Source organism: Pygocentrus nattereri, chromosome 2 (assembly GCF_015220715.1).
Source record: "Pygocentrus nattereri isolate fPygNat1 chromosome 2, fPygNat1.pri, whole genome shotgun sequence".
Lineage (NCBI taxonomy): Eukaryota > Metazoa > Chordata > Actinopteri > Characiformes > Serrasalmidae > Pygocentrus > Pygocentrus nattereri.
Genome location: NC_051212.1, coordinates 48874725 through 48895281, shown reverse-complemented (window position 1 = coordinate 48895281; position 20557 = coordinate 48874725). Strand labels below are relative to the sequence as shown.

At 40.8% G+C, this 20557-nt stretch overlaps 1 protein-coding gene across 1 annotated transcript in view; it reads left to right on the top strand.

Moving 5' to 3' along the window:
* Positions 1-20557, top strand: part of epha4b (eph receptor A4b) — a 189112-nt gene that overhangs the window by 132166 nt on the left and 36389 nt on the right. Inside the window, exons 9-11 of the mRNA XM_017700284.2 lie at positions 15710-15777; positions 16008-16133; positions 18090-18275. Coding sequence (XP_017555773.1) covers positions 15710-15777; positions 16008-16133; positions 18090-18275 — 380 coding nt within the window. The remainder of the gene's footprint in view (positions 1-15709; positions 15778-16007; positions 16134-18089; positions 18276-20557) is intronic.

Genomic DNA, 20557 nt, shown 5'->3' with positions numbered 1-20557 from the left:
TAGTCTGAACAGATCGGCTCTTAAACCGACCCGCATGCGCAAACGAAGTGCTTCAGCCTAAATGTTTGTGAGTCTCAGCAGCAAGAAGCATTCCGATCTGTTGAGACTGAGTGACGTTGCCGCCGATTGGATACGTATCAGATTTCAGTACCACATATGAAAGCGTCTCAAATCGGAATTGAAAATGCGATTCCGTGCGTTTTTTTGCTGTTTCCACTGACACAGAGACACACATCTGTGTCACATACGGAGAAAAAGACTGGATTTGGACCACTTGTAGCTGCTGTGCGAACTAGGTGAGTTTGCCCTGCTGTGCTTGTTGGTAATGAATCTGGCTTCAGCAGCGGAGCTTTGCGCATACAGCACTTCCACTGTCTGAAAAACTTTGAACAGCATGTTAGCATCTAGCTTGAGCCAGCATTATCACAATGCTAGTATGGCACTTTGTTCGTGATGAAGGGAGTGATGCCAGGGCTGCAGTGCGAGACGTGTTGCATTCCTAGCACAATGGATGGAATGAGACTCTGCCAAATGATTTTGCAAATTGGATGGGTTTTGCTTTTGTATTGTTTTTTTCTTTTTTTGGGGGGGGGCGTTTGAGCAGTATCGTACTAGTCTAGCTCTTTACGCAAGCTCAGTTTCAAGAGCTTCCAGAGTCTGTTGCCAACACACATCCACTATTCTCACATTTAGCGTGAGCATGCTAATGGTATAATGGATTCCCCATCCTCTTAATGTGATGAAGTGGCCTATCACCTGGATTATAGTAGCTGTGTGCGAAAGCAACCCTCTGGCACTGGATCCACATTGTAATTGTATCTGTAGCACGGCTGGTGCTGTAGCTCAGCCAGAACTGAGCCTTTAGGTGCAGCCAGGACATGAAGAGCCGCTCAGCCGACAAAAAGCATGAACACACAGCAAGCTTCTACCAGTCAAGTGCAATTACAGACAAACAGGCTCCCTCTCAAACAGCAAGGAAAGCACAGGCAGAGCACTGTTTGTGGTTCCACACTGTTTCAAAGGCCTGGCTTTAATCTATAGCAGCAGCCAGATAGTGCTGTTTCTGCTTGAAAGGTTTGATGTAATCCAGGCTGGAAGTAGAAATTTGTCTGAACTTGACAGGACCTGACTATAAACAATAAGCTTCTAATAATATGTTAGGTTAAGATTTCATGATGGGGTTTCTCTCAGTCTACCATGCTAAATGGGTTTTGGCTTGCATTTAGTCTGGCTTTAGTTTATTTTTCCCTGCTTTATTCTCACTCCCTTCTTGTATAACCTTTTTTTTTTTCTATATTTTTCAACTGGCTTGCAGGAGTCACTCGTTACTTGTCAGTGAGGTCTTTGAGACAAGATTAAAACCTTTTGAGGTTGTGCATGGGTAAATAAATCCATTTGCCAAAGTTGAATTTTAAATGAAACTTAAGTTTGGATTGATTATAGTGAGACCTTTTTTCATCAGATCACTGATGTGATGATGGTTGTCAGTGTTGCTACAGAGTAACCGAGCGTTTAGCATGATCTTTAGGATTGTTCAAATGTATTCATCCTGGTTCTGGTGACTGGGTCAGGAAAGAATTTGTAGAGCTACAGTGAGAATTCCGTTGGGCTACAATCAGGTTCGGACAGAATTTTGTCAAGGTACAGTTTGTTTGGGACAGAATTTTTCCAGGGTACAATCGGGTTCAAACAGAATTTCTTGGGTTACAGTCAGTTGGGACAGAATTTTGTCAGGCTACTGTCAGGTTTGGAGAGTTTTGTCAGGCTGGTGTTAAATTTGGAGAGAATTTTGTTGGTCTACAATCGGGTTCGGACAGAATTTTGTCAAGGTATAGTTTGGTTGGGACAGAAGTTTTCCAGGATACTGTCCGGTTTGGAGAGAGATTTGTTGGGTTGCTGTCAAATTTGGAGAGAATTTTGTTGGGCTACCATCAGGTTTGGAGAGAATTTTGTAATCTCAGGTCAGGTTTGGAGAGAATTTTATCAGGTTGCTGTCAGGTTTGGAGAGAATTTTGTTATGCTGTGATCAGGATTGAAGGGAATTTTATCAGGCTGCTGTCAGGTTTGGAGAGAATTTTGTCTTGCTGTGATCAGGATTGAAGGGAATTTTATCAGGCTGCTGTCAGGTTTGGAGGGAATTTTGAAATACGATGGTCAGGTTTGGTGAAATTTTGTTGGACTACAGATGAGTTTAGGCATATTTTTGTCAGGCTGCAATCACGAGAATGTTATGATTAACCTGTACCAGAAAATGAGAGCATTTCATAAGCTGTCTTCAGCAGGGTGGGTCAGAATGAAGTATTCTCATCTCATTGTAATCTTCTACTCTCATCCACAGTGTTTGTCTACTGATCCATTTAGATGGCAGAAAGTGACCTGTCTTTGCATTCACTTCGATTTTCATGGTCATTTACAGAAGAACTCTCTCTGTTAGTTTGCTTTTGGGTGACCCACTCCAATCGCTCTTCTGGAAGACTTTAGCAAATGAGTTTTTCATTGCTACCCGTTTCCTTGTACATCAGGGTGAGAGAGTTAGTTGTTTATGCCTGAATGTAGCATATTAATTGGCCAGCAGTGAATCAAATCGATAAAAAACCTGCCCTCACAGGTCGGCCTCCCTATCTCATTATCGCCTTCAGCGTCCACAATTACCCTAATGAATCGCCTCCAAATTGAATGTCCCCCCACCACAACCCCTCAGAGACACAGTCAGCCGTTCGTACCAATGTCTCCATTTAATCTCCCTTGCTTCACTAATAATGACTTTGGCTGGAATAAACTTTAATTTTTGATGTGCACTGGATAGAGTCCAGGTCTGTGTTACGAGCGAGAGAGAGATGAAAGGCTGGAAGTAAATGAAAAAGAGAAAAGACAAGGCATGGACATTAGATTTCACATTCATTTGCCCGAGCTGTTATTACACGATAAGGAAGCGATAGGGCTTAAGCCCCTGCGGCGTTTCAGCGTCAGTGGCCAGTCATTTTTTGCCATTAATGTGAAGAGCCACTCTGGGTGATTAGAGCAAGGGGGAGCAGAAGTTCCTCGTGTCCAGCTCCATCCTATTAGCGGCGCCGATCACTCAGGAGAGCTCTTGGAATCAGCTGATCTGCCTAAAGCAATGCAAATCTGCGCTCTCCCCCGGCCACTGTGACCAAAGCATTACAGCTTGAAAATGTGCAGGCAGAGATAGGCTCATTCCTGCAATGTCACATCCCCTCTCTTCCTCTCTGGACCTTTCTCTTTTTCTCTTTCTCTCTCTCTCTCTCTCTCTCTCTCTCTCTCTCTCTCTCTCTCTCTCTCTCTCTCTCTTTCTCTCTCTCTCTCTCTCTCTCTCTCTCTCTCTCTCTCTCTCTCTCTCTCTCCCTGCACAGTAGTAATTGCCTTCAGATGCTGTGTTCATCCTGTGTTCAACAAGGGATATATAACTGTCGTTTGGTCATTAGATTAGATTATTAGGCACTGACCAGACAGTTTAGCTTGATTGTTAATGCTCCATGGCAACATTCGCAGAGCTTATTCCAGTTTACACTCAAGCTCAACTGGCTCATCCTTTTTAAGCAATTTAGTTTACATTTACATGAAGTTTTACTGTAGTTTGATCTACATAAATACAAATCTAAACTGTAATCTAATTATATATATAAAGGTAAAGAAAGATGCTCATGTATTAAACATATTGAAGCTACACTAGATAAGAAAGCATTATGGAGTGGAGGAAGAAAAACATGCTAAAGTAGTGTGTCCATGCTTTACTGCAAGTCACCATGTAAAGCCTGAAATAGTCATTTAAAAGTCTAAAGTGATTGGTTGGAGTTATCAGGGGATCACGTCATACACCTTTAAGTATTAACATACTACATACATTCAGAGTCCAAAAGAATATCTGACTCAGTGTTTAGGTCTCAAATGCAAAACCAACATTATAGATAAAGATACATTGGCTATGGTAGATAATTCACTCACCTCCTTGGAAAACGTCCTTCGCCAGAGTTGAGATTCACCTACTTAGGGGTCTGCAGCACAACCAGCAGTAACAAAATGATTGCCGCTTGTTGCGTGCAATTGCACATTTCCTCCAGAGAGGTCTCCAAATCCCCAAATCTTACATAATGTGACTTTAATATTTTATACAAGATTTTTACTTTATTTATTTATTATAAATTGAAAATTATAAATTTTCAAGTTTCATTTGCAAGACACATAATTGCATATAAACCTACATAAACTATGGAGAAAAGTGGTTTGAGGTGTAGACATAACTAACTCAGACTTCAGCATCAGTATTACAGTCTAAAGTGTATAGTGAAAGTGAAAGTGTCGTTACAGTAATAGTTGTGATGTATTGCACAGTGTCTATTAACCAGAGAGGAGATACAGTGATGTGTCACGATTGGCCCCTCCCTGTCCTGTCCATGTGTTCGTGTTTTGGTTTAGTCCATGTGCGTTTGTTTTGGTATCTGTAGTCCTGCCCCTCATTTTGTAACTCCTCCCTTGATTGTCTCCACCTGTTTTCCACCTGTCCCTGTGTAGTTTGTTTCGGTTTTTGGTCTGTTGTTAGAACCGTTTGTATTGCTTGTCACGTTTGTACCTGAATCTGTCCGTATTGGCTCTATGACCCTGGACCGTCTTGACCACGACCCTGGATTGGCCCCTAATAAATCTCGCTTACCTCTGCGCCTGCGTCCGCTACCTCGCTCCGCGGTACATGATGTGGTTCAGCACAGTTCAGACAGCAGAGCATCAGTACCGTCTCTGCAGTTAGGAGACTCATTGTAGAGCCTTATAGCAGTGGGTAAGAAAGATCTCACACGGTGCTCTTTAACACAGCGTAGCTATAACTGTCTGCCACTCAGTGTGCTTCTCTGTTTAACCAGCATTGCCAGTGTACCAATAGTAGTATATATAAAGGTTATTGGGACCTTTCATGATGCTTTAGCCAGTGGAAACGATTCCTGACTTGGAATAAAATCTCATCACGTACATTAAAGGTAAACGTACTATTTTGGGGACATAAAAGCATCTTTTTTTACTTCTGACATTTCAGACCTCTTCAGATTTGGTTTTCTTTCTGCGTCCGGAGAGCATTTGGTCAGACGAAAGTCTGAGGAAAACTTGGATTCGTTCTCTCTGCCCCCCACGTCTTTGCTGTGTCCACATAAATGAAATGATAATAAAAAGCCGTGCACATCCGCTGAGCTCATGGTTGTTTTGTTTAGCCCTAGCCGACGTTTATCTCAAGGTCACATGTTTATTGCCAAATGAAAGCCTAAGGTTGGCTACGTCGCATTTTAAGACCGTGCAAAACACGAGGTAATCAAAACGGGCAATTAAGCATTATCGGCGGAAATGGCCAATGCACCGTGCCCTTCCAGCTTCTCATCTTTCATGCCTTTCAGCTTCCCCTCACATAAAATGCCTGGAGGGCGCACAGGAGAGGAAGTAAACGTTGAACACAGCCAGATTTTAAGCAACACAAGAAAATGGAAGCCATGCCTTTGAGACAGCATGATGGTGGTACCTTGGAATGAGTTTTAATGCTATTGTGGATTAATACTGAATGAAAGCTAGTGGGGGCCACTTATCCATATTGTTTTGTTTTTGTCTTTTTCATTCATTATTAGTTAAGCATGCCCCAATATGGGAACTGTGGGTCAATATTTGATAATATTGATGTACAAATCTGCTGAATGCTCATACTGATGCCAGTAAATACGTATTTATGATCTGTAGAAATTGAGACTCGATCCACCTGAATTACCATTACACAGAGTTACAGAGTAGTTTTATTTGTCAAGATTACAGGTGGCACTTTACAGATTATCAGTGTGTTAAAATGGAAATGGTAAAATAATGATGTTCTAAAGTTACATCAAAATGACATCATCATCATTTTCTGGTTGTTAATAAATAATAAGTAAGTATATGTAGCCTTAACTGATCTGTAATGAAATTGTAAAATAATGGCAATAAATTGTCAAACTGAAAAACCATATGCTACTTTTTTGTTGTTGTTAATAAATAAGTACGATAGGTTAGGATAAAGATGATGGACAAGTTGTATAAAGATTCGTGTGTTTGAGTCTTTAGTATAGTAATAATATTTAAAATTGTATCAATGGAACACATGATGTTACATTTTCCAGATCTGATTCTGTTTAATCTCAGCATATTTACCATATATATTATTTGGTAATAGTCATAATTTCAGTGCCACATTGTTTTAAAGAATTTTGCATTTCACAGCTCATATAGAGTTATCACTGTATTTTATTGTTATAATGATTTATTACATCACAATAAGCTTATTCATCACGGATATCATGAGTGATTAAAGAAACTAAGTTCACATTTTATTAAAAAGTGAGCATAATTAGGCCTGTTTAATTAGATTCAGTGCAGCGCAGATTGTAAAATATTGAATACAAATTATTGTAGTTGGAGTTTTTATTATTAGTAGTAATAATAATAATAATAATATAATTATAGTATGTTTTACTTGTGGCACTACAGGTTCGTCTGGTTCGTCAGGTTTGTCTGTTTAAACTTATAAAAGCCCAGAAAAATAAAATATTTGGATGTGGTGTATCGCGAAAATGTCTTGAAGTATGACATTTGTCACTGTCCGCCATTAATTAGTGAACCATTTTATATTCGTCCTTTACTCTAAGAACGAGGAGGAAATGGTGAGGTCTCCCAGGGGGCCTGTTATTCCTCCATTATTAAGTTAACTGTCTACATGTCATCAGATCCTCGCTGATTATGTGTTATTAGGGGAGCATTTGATGCCAGTGCAGTTTCCGGTTCTGATGGATGTCCACCGTGTTAAATATTTGTAAAAAGAGATCCATTAAGTCTTACAAGAGGTGGTCCTGGTGCAGCCAGCTCCGCATACATCACAAAGTGGAAAGGGCAGCCCTAGTCATGGGACTATTCGGGCAGTTTTCTGGGCCTAATTGAGAGTGAGTTCGAGACAGTTGGCAAGGACATTAAGCTGGGGAGCTTTTAATGGAGATGAATGCAGTGCCAGCAGGAGAAGGGAGGGAAGCCTTGACCCTCCCTCCTGTTTCCGCAATCCACTTTTACACACACCCCCCCTGCCCACACCCCCTCTGCCCCGAACATACACACACACTCCACACTATATCAAATTCTGCTTCCACGGTCAGCATTCTTTTATTAATCTAATAAAACCCCTGCGCGTCCCATGAAATATACTGAACGATACAACTTGTTCTATCACGTCATTTTTTTCTCGTCAGCACCGGTTTCTCTAGCCAAGGTTGATCGGCTCCTTTCGGCTTTGAAACTCCACTCTGTGTGCCTTTGAACTTCCATTAGATCCATATTCGAGCCTGCTGCGGCGGTCGCTTTCAAAAAGCTCCCTCTCCATCCATATTTATCGAGCTCCCAGCGCACTTTTAAAGGTATCTCGCTCTGTTCTCCGCCATACGTCAAGGCCCTGCCATCCCCGGAAAAAAAAAGCACAGGAGGACTATTCCAGCATTTTGATCTCTGTCTCTCTTCGTCTCTGCCTGGTTCTTTTTGTCTCCGCCTTGGTGTTGACCCTAAAGAGTCTTTTTTTTTTAATGTTTGAAAGGAAAATGCTTTTTCACTCGACCTTGTCAGAGATCACGGAATCAAATTGCTGAGTCTTGCCCAGCGTCTAGCTTGCTAATGTTTTCTAGTAACAAGTGGAGCTTTCGGGAGAGGAGATGTTACCGTTGACTCCCCGCTTGTTGTCTGAACGTCCTCTGTCAGTCTGGAAGGTAACCACATGCTTCCTAAAAGACACATGATATGAGTTACTGCTCACGTTGCAGAGCAGGAGTCATCAATTACAGTACTGGAGGGTGAGTGTCCAATTTGTCATTTCCCTGCTCCCTGCTTGACTCTTGACTCATCTGCACTTTAAACAAAAAAACAGTGGTCTGTGGTGGGATGTTTTCCATCAATCAAATGACCCAAAAGAGGTGGTTTTTGCCCACAGTAAGCTATGAAAGCCTCCAGACTCTCTAAGGATAGACAGAAGTCTGGCTTGTAAGACTAATGAGGAATAAGCTTCCATTACTTGTTGACTGTCTTAGCCTCATACCTCCAGTGCAGGACTAAAGAAGCAAACATTGGACAGAAAACTGATTCGTCACATTTGGGGTAAAAGGTAGAGAGACGCTTTTCACACCTCTGTGTTTAATGCAGTGAAATTCACCAGAGTAAAAGGAGTATTGCAGCAGTGCTGTTTGCAAATGAGACCGAAGATGATTCACAGTTTTACATCCTTATTTAGCACTTTACCTGCCTTTTCCACAAAAGATGACGCTCGTTTGGTGGAGCAGTTTTCTTTTACAGAGATGAGCAGCCTTAACAAGGCCTACATTGAAAGTAGGCTACTGACACCAGCTGCTTCAGAATTGAATGGGTGGTAAATTAAATAAGGTAAGAAGCTCTCAGTGGTCAAAAGAGAGAATCTGACATGGTCTATAGGGTCACTTTGTAGTTCTACAGTTACAGACTGTCGTCCATCTGTTTCTTTGCATACTTTGTTAGCCCCCATTTTACCCTGTTCTTCAGTGGTCAGGACTCCCATGGATCATTCTCAGCACTGCAATAACACTGGTGTGGTGGTGGTGTGTTGTGCTGGTACGAGTGGATCAGACACAGCAGGAGGTGGTCATAATGTTCTGCCTGCTCCGTGTATAACGTTGGTACGAGGCTGAAGTTGGCATCCTACTCATCTACTCAACGGTGCAGTGGTTACAATCTGGTGCCTAAATGTGTCAGAGTGGAACAGCTGCCCCATTTAAGGTGGAATGGAAATTTGAATAAGAAGCGAACTTCAGCCTTATAGTGTTAGTGATCTGCTTCTCTGCTTCTGTCCTCCTCCCTCCTTTCTCGCTCATTTCAATAGCGTTGGTATTCTACAGCCAGCCTGCGTACAGAAAGCACAAAGCCTCGCTGTCAGCACCATGCAGCTCAGGTGTCGGAGAGCATCCAAGACCCAGATATTTAGATAGGAGGAAGCAGGATGGAGAGAGGAGTAAGAAAGGAGGTAGAAGTTTAGAAAAGAGTGAAACGTGAAAACGGCAGAGGACAAACAGAGACAGAGCAAGGGAAATATGGAGACTGAGATGAGGACATAAAAAAACTGAGGAGAGAGAGAGAGAGAGACAGTGAGAGAGGGGGAGAGAGAGACAGAGACAGAGAGAGACACACAGAGAGACGGTAGTGTGCTGAGGTTTTTAACAGTAGGGATGAGAGCCCCAAGAGAGGAAAGCCACAGTGACTGTGTGAAAAATGACTCGCGATTGACAGCGTGTTAGAGAGAGAGACTAAATTGATATGCAAATTGAGTCCACAAGTCTGTCGAGGGAAGAGAAATGGAGCCAGAGAGAGAGAGAGAGAGAGAGAGAAGGAGTTAATATGAATGTGAATTGCACTGGAGCTGCCGAGGGTTGGTAATGGCTCTTTTTTTTTTCTTTTTGGCGCTCTACATCAGACTTGGGTGAGCTGACCATTCCAGATCTGTCGGCAGGATAGCAGAGTACAGAACGTTCCTGAGCTTGAATATGGGACGTAGGCTGTGTTAGGAAGAAAGCAAGAAGAGTAAATGTAACTAAGGTACAGAATTTTAGTCAAAGTCAATATATACATACACTGTATTGACAAAAGTGCTCACATCAAATCACTGAATTCAGGTGTTCCAATTACTACCATGCAGCCCTGTTGTGAAGTGGGGATGGGAATGCATCTTCATGTAGGTATGTTAATCATGTGTAATGGAAAATAATGGCAGCAAGTAAATATGTTTTAGCTTCTTAGATCAGCTCCATCTTTCCCAGCATACACTACAGTTCTCCGTCACATGGCCAGTCAAATCATTCTAAACCAAAAAATGTTAAAAAGGTGCAAGACCAATAAAAGATGTATTTCATTCTTTAACGAGGCATTATTCAGATACCCAGTTAATTCAACAAATACTGACATGGATTGAGTATCTGTATATTTGAATAACCCCCTCATCCCTAATGAGAAGCTGGTTGTGCTCTCCATGAAAATATGCTAAGTGTAATGTGTATTCATGTGTGCATAAAGATAATAAGAGATTCTGTAAGGACTGAAATTCAGGTTTATATAATGTGAACTTTATTGGAGTAAAATGAAAGATCTAAAACGCTTGTCTTGTATTATGAACAGACTCTTTGTGGTGTTGTCTGACGTCTTCTCAGATTTAAAAGATGATTCTCTGCTTTATTTTTCTCCGATTCTATTTGTCCAACTCGAAGTGTTCCTCTAAGCATATGTTCACTGCACAATGCATTTAAACCACTCATGGATGAAGGAGAACAAGAAAGAAAGGAGAAAAAAAAACCTAACATGAGAGAATCAGAGATGATCATTTCCAAGATGGGTATGAAATTAATCATGACATTGTTTACTAGCAGTGTGAAATCAGACCGTTTATAATTATTATGTAAATATATTCAGCCACAATGAAAAACATGCGGACGCACAAATGCATGGAAATGTTCACTCACCCGCACACGTTACTCTGAATGTTTCCTCTTTAACATGCAATACGCGTGTGTGTGTGTGTGTGTGTGTGTGTGTGTGTGTGTGATGAGTCCATTGTGTCCATTCATAGCCAGGTTTTTTGTTGACTGGATAGTAAAAATATGTTGCGAATGTTTTTTTATTTAGATATTTGTGACTTTTATGGTTATTATTCAGATTTAAAAGAGGTTCCTTTGCATCTTCTACACAGAAACCTAAATACAAATACATATCTACTGTTAGAGCTGGGCGATATGGCCAAAAACGTTATCTTTAAAAAAAAAAAATTAATATCATTCAATATCGATACATATCAGGATAAATGTCAAATCATTATTTCATTCCAGTTTGAAGGCAGATTTTTGCTCCTGGGTGGTTAATCGTTGTTTTAAACTGTTCTTTATGGTAAGAACGTGAAAAACACTCACTAAACAATGGACCATTTTACAAGTCTTTCATGGGACAGTAGGAGAAAGTGTGCAGTTAGCTGTTTTTACCAGTTGGAAAAGCACGGCTGCAGTTTTTGTGATCGCCATTATTTTAAGAAAGAAAACTGATTATTTTTAGCTGGCTGGTGATGAGTGCTCGGCTATGTTAAAGAAGTGGTCAAAAACTGTGCTAAACTATTTAGTTTCTCAACAGTGTCAACGTTAGTATGAACAGCAAACATTAGCTGGCTCGGTATGTCAGTGATGGATCACACCGCCTCACTGCCTTCAGTCCTACCACACCAGCTAGTAGACGACTGGATTTCTCTAATCTATCATGCTAGTTTAAGAGGTGAAACACAATATATCAACCCCAGACAAACAGAGTCCTCCTTTTAGGTACATTTAAACTGAAAGCAGTGCTTTTGTGTCCTGTTTGATCTACAGTACCATCAATACACCAGCTGCTTAAAACAGCTAACCTGGAAAGATAGCACTCTCCCACTTTCCAATGCCTCACAGCTTCCTCAGTTTACTTTCGTTTAAATCAGGGCTGTGACTTCCATGAACCCACTTCTTTCTTTCACTTTCGTTACATGGGAATGCACTAATACTAAAATATGACTGTCTGAGCACTGTAACAACGCTTTAGTTGAGAGGAGCTGACGTGATCAGATCAGAACAGATCGCCGCTCGCTTCACTCAAACAGGGAATGTATAACTCCACGCTAAAGACTCATTTCAGTCATCGGCCCCTCCCCCTCTAATCATGTCAAATCTCGGAAGTGGGCCCTCGCAATGTTGTGTCGCTGTTTTTGCAATAGAAAATGCCACCAGGGCTTTCGTTAGAACGTGGAAGTGTGAGAACGGTGTATTATATTGAAAATATTTCAGATCTTTCTTATCGCACTATTGAGGAAAAGGTATATTGTGATAATTGTCATTATCATTTTATCGCCCAGCACTACCTACTATTAATCTATTCTAGCTGATGCGGTTTAATCTGATTATAGTGCTACTATTGCGCTTAGTTTGATGTGTAAGGAGCATGATCCAAACATTCTGAGATTTCTATTTCGAAAACACATGATTGAGAATACAAGACACATATAAGTCGTGTTTTATTGTTTCTCTGATTAAACAGACCAACAGAAAGCTCTTACCATTCCAAACTGTGCTCTGAATGAAGGAACAAAACGCTGCATCCAGAAAGAAAGGAAGGCCTCATCCATCTTTCATAGAGTAATAAAAATCCAGTAGCAAACAAACAAAGCTTGTTAAACTTTCTAAACCAGCGTTAGTGTTGGACAGGGAGGCACACACATGACGTAACGCCTCTGGTTTGTCTGTCTTTTTTGCCAGGTTTATGGGGTTAAACAGATTTGCTGTTACTGCATTACAGAAACAAATAAAGTTTCACATGCGCATTCCAAGCCACATGGTTAGCTAACTATGCTTCCTGAAGGACATACCAAGTGAAATAGCTAGCTAGCTGCTTCTCACCACACACAGGCAAAGGCAAATGGTTACCTAGCTTCTGCTCTTCATGCACATACAAAGCCAAATATCTAGCTAGCTTTTTCCTTAAGAACAGAAAAAACCTTCCCTGTCATTTTTTAATCAGTGAACTGTCTCCTCCTCCTTTATAATGTCTCTGCTAATGTGCATGAGCTTACTTGTGGCTAGTTTAGCCCTTCTTTTAACTCATAGCCTTTGTCTCTGCTCACAGTTAAGAGTTCACATTCCAAATCAACCTCTAGTTACTTTTATTTAGTATAAATCAGTAACTACGGTGAATTATAGGGTGACCATTGTGAAAGTAATATGTAAGTTATTTAGTTGGGAAGAACTGGCGTCTGAGCCCAAAAGCAGGCAACTTAAGGTGCTCAACTAACGCAGTCTTCCAGAGAGAGCTCTTATTTTCTGTACCCCACTCTCCTCTTCATACACACACACACACACACACACACAAAAGAGGATCCGTCAGGCTAGCCAATTAGCAGTGTTTACACGATTTCAAGCCTCCATTTAATTCAGCCAAATAAAATCAGCATCAAACTGGAGTAGTGCTGCCATGCACACATCTCTCCCCTCTCAGCTCTCCAACCTACAGCTAGTGCTGGCCAACTAGCCCTGGCCTGCCCACTCTCTAACCCTGGCAAAGCCTGTTCTCTACCCCCCACCCTTCTCCTCATTACTGCCAAATTAACATCCAAAAGCCCCCGGCTCATTTCTCCCTTCTGCCGCCCACACCTATCATGCACTTGGCCAGTCCCTCTCTTTCCAGATCAGAAACCCTTGGAACTCACCTCTAGCCAATTACAATCAGCAGATGATTTTAAAATGCACTCGCACTTGATTGTAATGAGAGGGTTTTACTCTTTCTCCTCCGACGAGCTGTCATTAATAATTCCCACTTTGATTAGTAATGAGAGACAAGGAGAGAAGGAGGGTTTTTTTTGGGGGGGGTGACCAGATATGAAGTGGGAATCCCTGAGCCAGGCCTTCATTACATCTACATTGTTGTCTGCCAAAAGTGTAAAAGCTCATGAAGAGACAAGCGTAGAAGGACACAACGTGATGAACACATGATTGCTGAGATAATAGACGTGGACGATGGAACGATTATGGTAATTATTGAAATCGAAATGAAATGCTGCTCTGTTCCTCAAACCCGTTCAGTTGTATCCAGTTGGATACAATATTTGGCCATGTGCAAACTTTTACAGCTACCTTGCTGTTTTTTTCATGTTCATGGAATTCAAACTAAGGTTCATAATTAAACATTTGGTTTAAGCTTTGGCCCTGTCTTCAGGTTCGATCTTATGCGTCAGCCTTCCATGGCTGAGAGTCCAAGAGAGTGAAACTGGCCTCCCTCTCTGTGGGTGGTTAGGATGACCCTCACTCTTCCCCCATGAATTATTGCAGTGATATACAGCGGAACAGAATTAACAGTTGACATTGTCCTCCAAGCGTGTTGAGCTTTTAGTTCAGAACTAAAGACCCATAAATCAAGAGAGAGCTACACCTTTTCCTCTCACACATGTTCTAAGCCACCTTTCCCTCCAGGTCGTTTGGAGCTGGAGCCTGTCTCAGCAGTCATTGGGCGGAAGGCAGACAGACAGACAGACATATACACTCACACCTAGGGGCAGTTTAGCATGTTGAGTTGACCTGACTGCATGTCTCTGGGCTCTGGGAGGAAACCCATACAGACATGGGGAAAACATGCAAACTCCACACAGAAAGGACCCTGGTTGCCCAGCCAGGGAATTGAACCCAGGTCGTTTTTAATGTGAGGCGACAGCGCTACCCACAGCACCACCATCCCACCTTTTCTGTTGTACTGAATTTGTATAAACAGTGAATCTGTAGCTTGCTGGGAGCCGCTTGCTGTGGATATTTATATGAATATTTATAGCCCATTTTGTTTACTTTTCAAATTTTCCTTGCAACAGCAAGATGTGCTGCTTTTTGAACATCTGTTTCTGGTCATCCAACACAACGGCTGCATTAGTTTAGACTTTTCGCCTGCTGCTGAATCTCACTAAACGGGAGTGGGAGTGAATTTGAGTTCCATGTGGAGTTTAAACCAGGCTCATATTTAAAGATGTAAGTAAAATCACGGCATATAGCCTTTTTAGCCTAACCAATAATGTCAGCTCATGTTTTAGGTTGACTTTATGCAATGTGTGTGGTTCCCAGTGGTTTGTGTGATGCAATGCTTTTTGTTTTTGTAGTGCTTAAACTTGAACTTCATAAACACTTCCAATATAACTAGCCTGTGTTTGAACTAATGCATAGCTGGTGCAACCAGTCCCAGGAAAGCCGAGAGTATTTTTACTCATTTCAATAAGCCAGAAGAATACATACTCCCACAAATCCCTGCGTATGTTCACAGCATATACCCACTTGTGAAAACACAAGGACATTCTGCTTTATGCCATAGAAGTGTAGAGCTATTACTGTTGTTTTGCTGTGCTATTTAAATGCATAATTACAGTTAGTTATGTAATGAATATAGTGCTACATTTAGTAATGTCAGAAATGTACATTAATTTACATTAATTAATTAATTTAAGTTTGTATCGGAAAGTTTGATTCTGCACTTCCTACTTTTTTCTGTTTTGTAAATGAAAAGGATTTTCTAATCCTGCATTCGCAGTTAATTGTGACTGTATGCATATCAGTTTCAGTCATTACGACATATATCGCTGCTGTTGGAACAAAACCTCGGATGTCCAAAACAGAAACTTTACAGGAGAAGAAACAAAAACCTACTTTACTTTTAATGTAAGTCAGTGAAAACAGTTGTTTTGGGCCGTTTTCTTTTTGTCTGTTCGTTATCAAATTTACAGGCAATGTTGAAGGGCAACGTGCATTTTCAAATTATGACAAAAACTGAAAAATAAGAACAATAATGGGGATATGAGGTTTTGTACTGACAGCAGCGATATGCTCTTGTAATTACAAGTGTGAAATCCTAAAGTTTAAAAAGTTTAGACTGGCTTTTGATACACTCTCTCTCTGCTTGTTTGTAAGAGCTAAAAGTGAGATATAATACTTAGTTCATTACCAGTGACACCTGTGACTTGTGAAGGATCTCCCAAAAGCCCCTGAGCATCTAAAATCAAAGCCCTCAGAGCATTATCATGCTTTATAGCCTCCTGCAGTGAAGGCATCTCCAAAATTTTTATGTTATCACTAATGGTTTCCACTTTTACGTGTTGCAGACACTGCGGCTACATCAAAGCCAAGCAGGACCCAGACGAAGAGAAGATGCAGTTTCAGCATGGAAGAGGTATGAATGTCGATTCAGCCACACATTCCCTTTATGGTCTGTCAAGAAAATGATCTTGTTTAGAGGTGGCATAAACATAAAAAACAGGCTCTTGCTGGAAAACGAGTTGTTTTGTTTTTTACTGCAATTTTTAGGAGACTGTTTGCATTTATGACGCAAGTGTGTCCAAGAATAAACAGAAAGGTAAAAGTGCCTGTCAGATGATTGAGAGCCTCTGCTTATGATTGCAGTCAAACTCCCAGGAAGCAGGACCTACATCCACCCACACACCTATGAGGACCCCAACCAAGCTGTGCGTGATTTCGCTAAGGAAATAGATGCTTCCAGCATCCGAATAGAGAGAGTCATTGGCGCTGGTGAGTGAAATGAAATGTTCAGCCATTTACTGCAAGGCCTAACTGATTGTTTTAATGATATAAGCAGTACATATTAAAATTCTGAGGATTTATTGTCATTTATGTCTTTCAGTGTTTAATAAAAACACATTTAAGGATAAGGTGTTTTATTCAATGACAACAAAACATGCTGTCTGGCTCAAAGGGGTGATAGTGGCTCGCCATGTGCATGTAGGGCTTAACTGACCAGCATGTGAGCCAGGGCCAAAGGTGGTAATATGGTCAACAGTGCATCAGCAAGTAAGAACATACTGACTGATGGATTTTGTGCCTGGTTTTCCTCAGTGAATGTGTTTGCATGCACTCAATACTCTGTTCATAATCAGATTTCTGCAGTTATCTGATTCATCTATTCAAATGGTCAAGTAAACAACTTACTCAGATTTCTTAGATTGGAGTAAGGTCTAGAAATCTAAACAAGAAATCCGATGAAGAGGCTGGATTTTAGCTCAGTAATCAGATTTCTCAGTGCATATGAACTCTCAGTCTGCACATGTGCAGAGACAGACTAAACGGAAATAAGCAAGCAGAGTTGCTGTGAGACACAGCAAAACACTTTTGAAGCAAGGCTGAAAACAACTACATGCTTGATGAAATGAAGGCGTTAATTATTCTTCATCTTCTAGATGATGTGTGTTCATAGGTTCAGGTAAAGTTGCGCAGTGTTCGTCGTCTTCTGCGAGTTTATTGGCTGGTTGCAAAGCAGACAGACTCATGTAAACCCGGAGTTTCCACGTTATCTGATTAGTCAAGTACATGTGAATGCGTTGATCGGATTACTGACAAAGTCAGATTTTCTGCAGTTATCAAATTATTAAATGCATGCAAATACATTCAGTAAGGAATTGCTGCTATCTGTATAGGACCCATATCAAGGAAAAATATTTCCACATTTTCTTTTATTTTAATGTCTCAAAATATACCATTTACTGTCCAATTAATATGGTCTGTTTATAGAAATTAAGACAAACAGTTAGTTCATCCTACAGGAGTTTAGCCCCGCCCATTCACCTTGAAGTTATAAGCAGTGTTTGAGCCTGGACTGTTTTTATAATGAGACACAATACAGGACAGACAATCAGAACTAAGGTCATTTACACGTAGCAGGGCTAATGGCACAGAAACACAAACAGCCTGTTTTATTTAAAGGGGAAAGGAGATGTTAGAAAGTGGTCATATACACATGAATTATAACTATTTTTGGTTCATAAGCCCTCAGAAATGTCATAAGTGGACCTCATGGAAATAAAATACAAGAACAATGTAACATATGGTTTTGCAGCACTAACGGCGATGGCTTTTGAACAGGAACCATGACTGTACTAAACATATAATTAGTATGTTTTCTGTTGGTAGAAGAGCTGCTCTGCTGCTTTGGCTGTTCCTGTTGACTAAAGCTTTCAACTCATTCAGTTCTAAGAGGCTGATAATGTATGTGTTACAATGTGTTAACCTGGGCAAGTCGTTTTAAAAGATTATCTGTGTTACTGCAGCGCTCTCAAGGACTTTCTCTCAGAACTGAAGCTCCTTCTCAAAGCTCTGAACCAATGTAGTCATTACACTACTAATGTATGCTGAAGAGTTTTTAATTACACGGTGTCTGTATCCTCTTATCTTCACACACAAAAGCCCAACTCTGCTTTGTGAAATATTGAGCATGTTTTGCCTCCTGGCTCACTGTTGGAGATCAGCACTGAACAGCTCCCTTCAGTCAGCCTACTAGATCTCACTCAGCTTAATCTGGCAGTGGATTTTTTGCTGTTTAGGCTTTTTATACCAGCACAACAAATTGAAATTAACAGTGGCTCTGAATCTGAGCCACAGCTTATGTGTACATAGTCCCTACGTTTCCAGGAACCTTAAGTAATTGGGTGGATTAACATAACCTGACCTTACCATAATGCCTGTATTCCTCAGGAGAGTTTGGGGAGGTGTGCAGCGGCCGCCTGAAGCTGCCCAGCAAACGTGAGATCTACGTTGCCATCAAGAGTCTGAAAGCAGGCTACTCCGAGAAACAGAGGCGGGACTTTCTGAGCGAGGCCAGCATCATGGGCCAGTTTGACCACCCCAACATCATCCGGCTGGAGGGAGTGGTCACCAGATGTGAGTGACTGAAATCATGTGTAGGCGGGGGACATGACATAACAACTAAAGTAAAACTCAAGTAGTTCTTTAGCACCAAAGATCGATTGTAGTTGGCACTATAAAACAGTTTATATTTAAAATTTATTCGTTGAATTCTAGTTATTCATTTTTCAGTGTCAGGAAAGAAAACGTATTTGACAGAAAGTTACACAGACTCCACAGCAAGCTTTACAGCTTCCAATCTTTTTGAGAAACTTTCTCATAGTTTGCAGGACCATTGTTTCACACGTTCACACTCAGAAATTATATTGTTGCATTTTCTGTTTCTCACAATCTAAGTGATTACAGACACATTCAGTGATGTTAGGGACTGTACTCTGGGGTGGACAGTCCATTGTCCTGAGAAAACCAGCAGTAAGTAGAAGTATGTTAACTGATTGATTTCATGCCTGGTTGTGGGGTTAACTAGTTCTCAACGAGTGTATTTACATGCACTCAATAATCATATCATATTTGGATTCATGCAGTTATTCATATGGTCATGTAAACAGCACATTCAGATTTCTTAGACTGGAGTAAGCTCTAGAATTCTGATTAAGAAATCAGATCAATTTTAGCTCAGTAATCAGGTTTCTCAGTGCATGTGAACTCTTACTCTGATTTCTTTCGGGCCAGCATCCTCTTTGTTTGATTTGCAGAAGTTCTTCATTTTTGCCAATTTCCTTTTCTCAGTAAAGGCTTCTGGGAAGTTATGCATCCTTTCAGACCCATAGTATTGAGTTGTCTTCTCACAGTGGAAGGATGGACAGAAACACCTTCGTATTTGTTTACAGTGAAGCAAGAGTGGAGCTTTATTGTCTTCTGTCTCTCAAAGACGAAAGCTTTAAACCCTGCCCATTCACCTTGAAGTTATGTGGAGCATTAACAATACAAGATAGACAATCAGAACTAAGGGCATTTACATATAGCAGGTTTAATCTCCTAGTAACACAAACAGCCTGTTTAATTTTAAGGGCTGAATAGATGTTAGAAAGTGGTCATATACACATGAATTACGACTATTCTTGGTTCATTCAAAGTGGAGCTTGATCTCTCAAGGATGAAAGCTTTAAGTGCTCATGACCTAATGGTGACAGTTCTTCTGGTCTACCAGGTCTTCCAGGTAGTTGTTAGGAAGCCCACTTATTTTCAGTTGTCTTATATCTTACCTCCTCAGAAATATCTCCTGAAAAATAGATAATGTGGGCTTAATGGATGTTTTGACTGGAAATTTACTAAATGAAAGTTGGTCTCTTTTTTTTTTTTTTTTGCATAGTTATATATCCATCCATCCATCCATCCATCCATTTTCTAAGCCGCTTCTCCATCAGGGTCACGGGGGGGTGCTGGAGCCTATCCCAGCAGTCTTCGGGTGGAAGACCACAGTTATATATGTATCTGCAATTCTCTAATTAAGTCAGTTATAGTTTAAAATAATTGCATTTGCTATAAATGTGTATTGTTTTGTCTATGTGCTATTTATATCAGACATGTGGCTTGGCTGATACAGTAAATATAGTGATTAATCAGTGCACCACGTATGGTACATATAGAACTGTGTGAGTAAACAAAGCTGAAGGCATATTGTCAGCACCTGTGTATTATAACCACATCTTCAGCAAGCTCAAGCATTGTGTCCTTTGCGAAACAGGCTCTTTTATCCAAGTGCGTTTGTTCAGGTCTGCTGGACACAAAGCAGTGTGGTTAAAGGTCTGCTCTGCTGGCTGATGTGTTTGGCCTTGCAGAAGACTGGGCTGGGCTTTGTCATATGTCCGTTAACGTAAATCTAGTCAGGAGAGAACACCTAGACTTTCCAACTCAGACTTTAAGAATCAAGCCTTTCAGCTCCAAATTACAATGCACATGCAGTGTTATCTGTCTTTTGAATTGTTTATGCGCACCTGTTTTGTTCACATTTTTTCATCCCCTTTTCATTTTTTTTCCAATTGTTTGTCAGCTTATCTGCAGCGGCCATGGCATATTTATGTGTTGCTTGTTTCTGCAGATTCTAAATGGAAAATCTTTGTCTCCAACCATGATCTGGCTTTTCCAGCTCATTAGTGGCCAATGAAGGCTCATGAAAGGATTATGTTATTTCCAAAGGGAAAGAGAGAGCTTATGAGAACTCCGAGCTTTTCCTGGCACATAAAGCACATTTCCTGATCCTGGTTTTTACCTATGGAGCCCAACAAAAGGCAACAAAAGCCCCCATGCATATGTATGACCCATTAATATTAATAATTTAAATAGTTAATTGGATG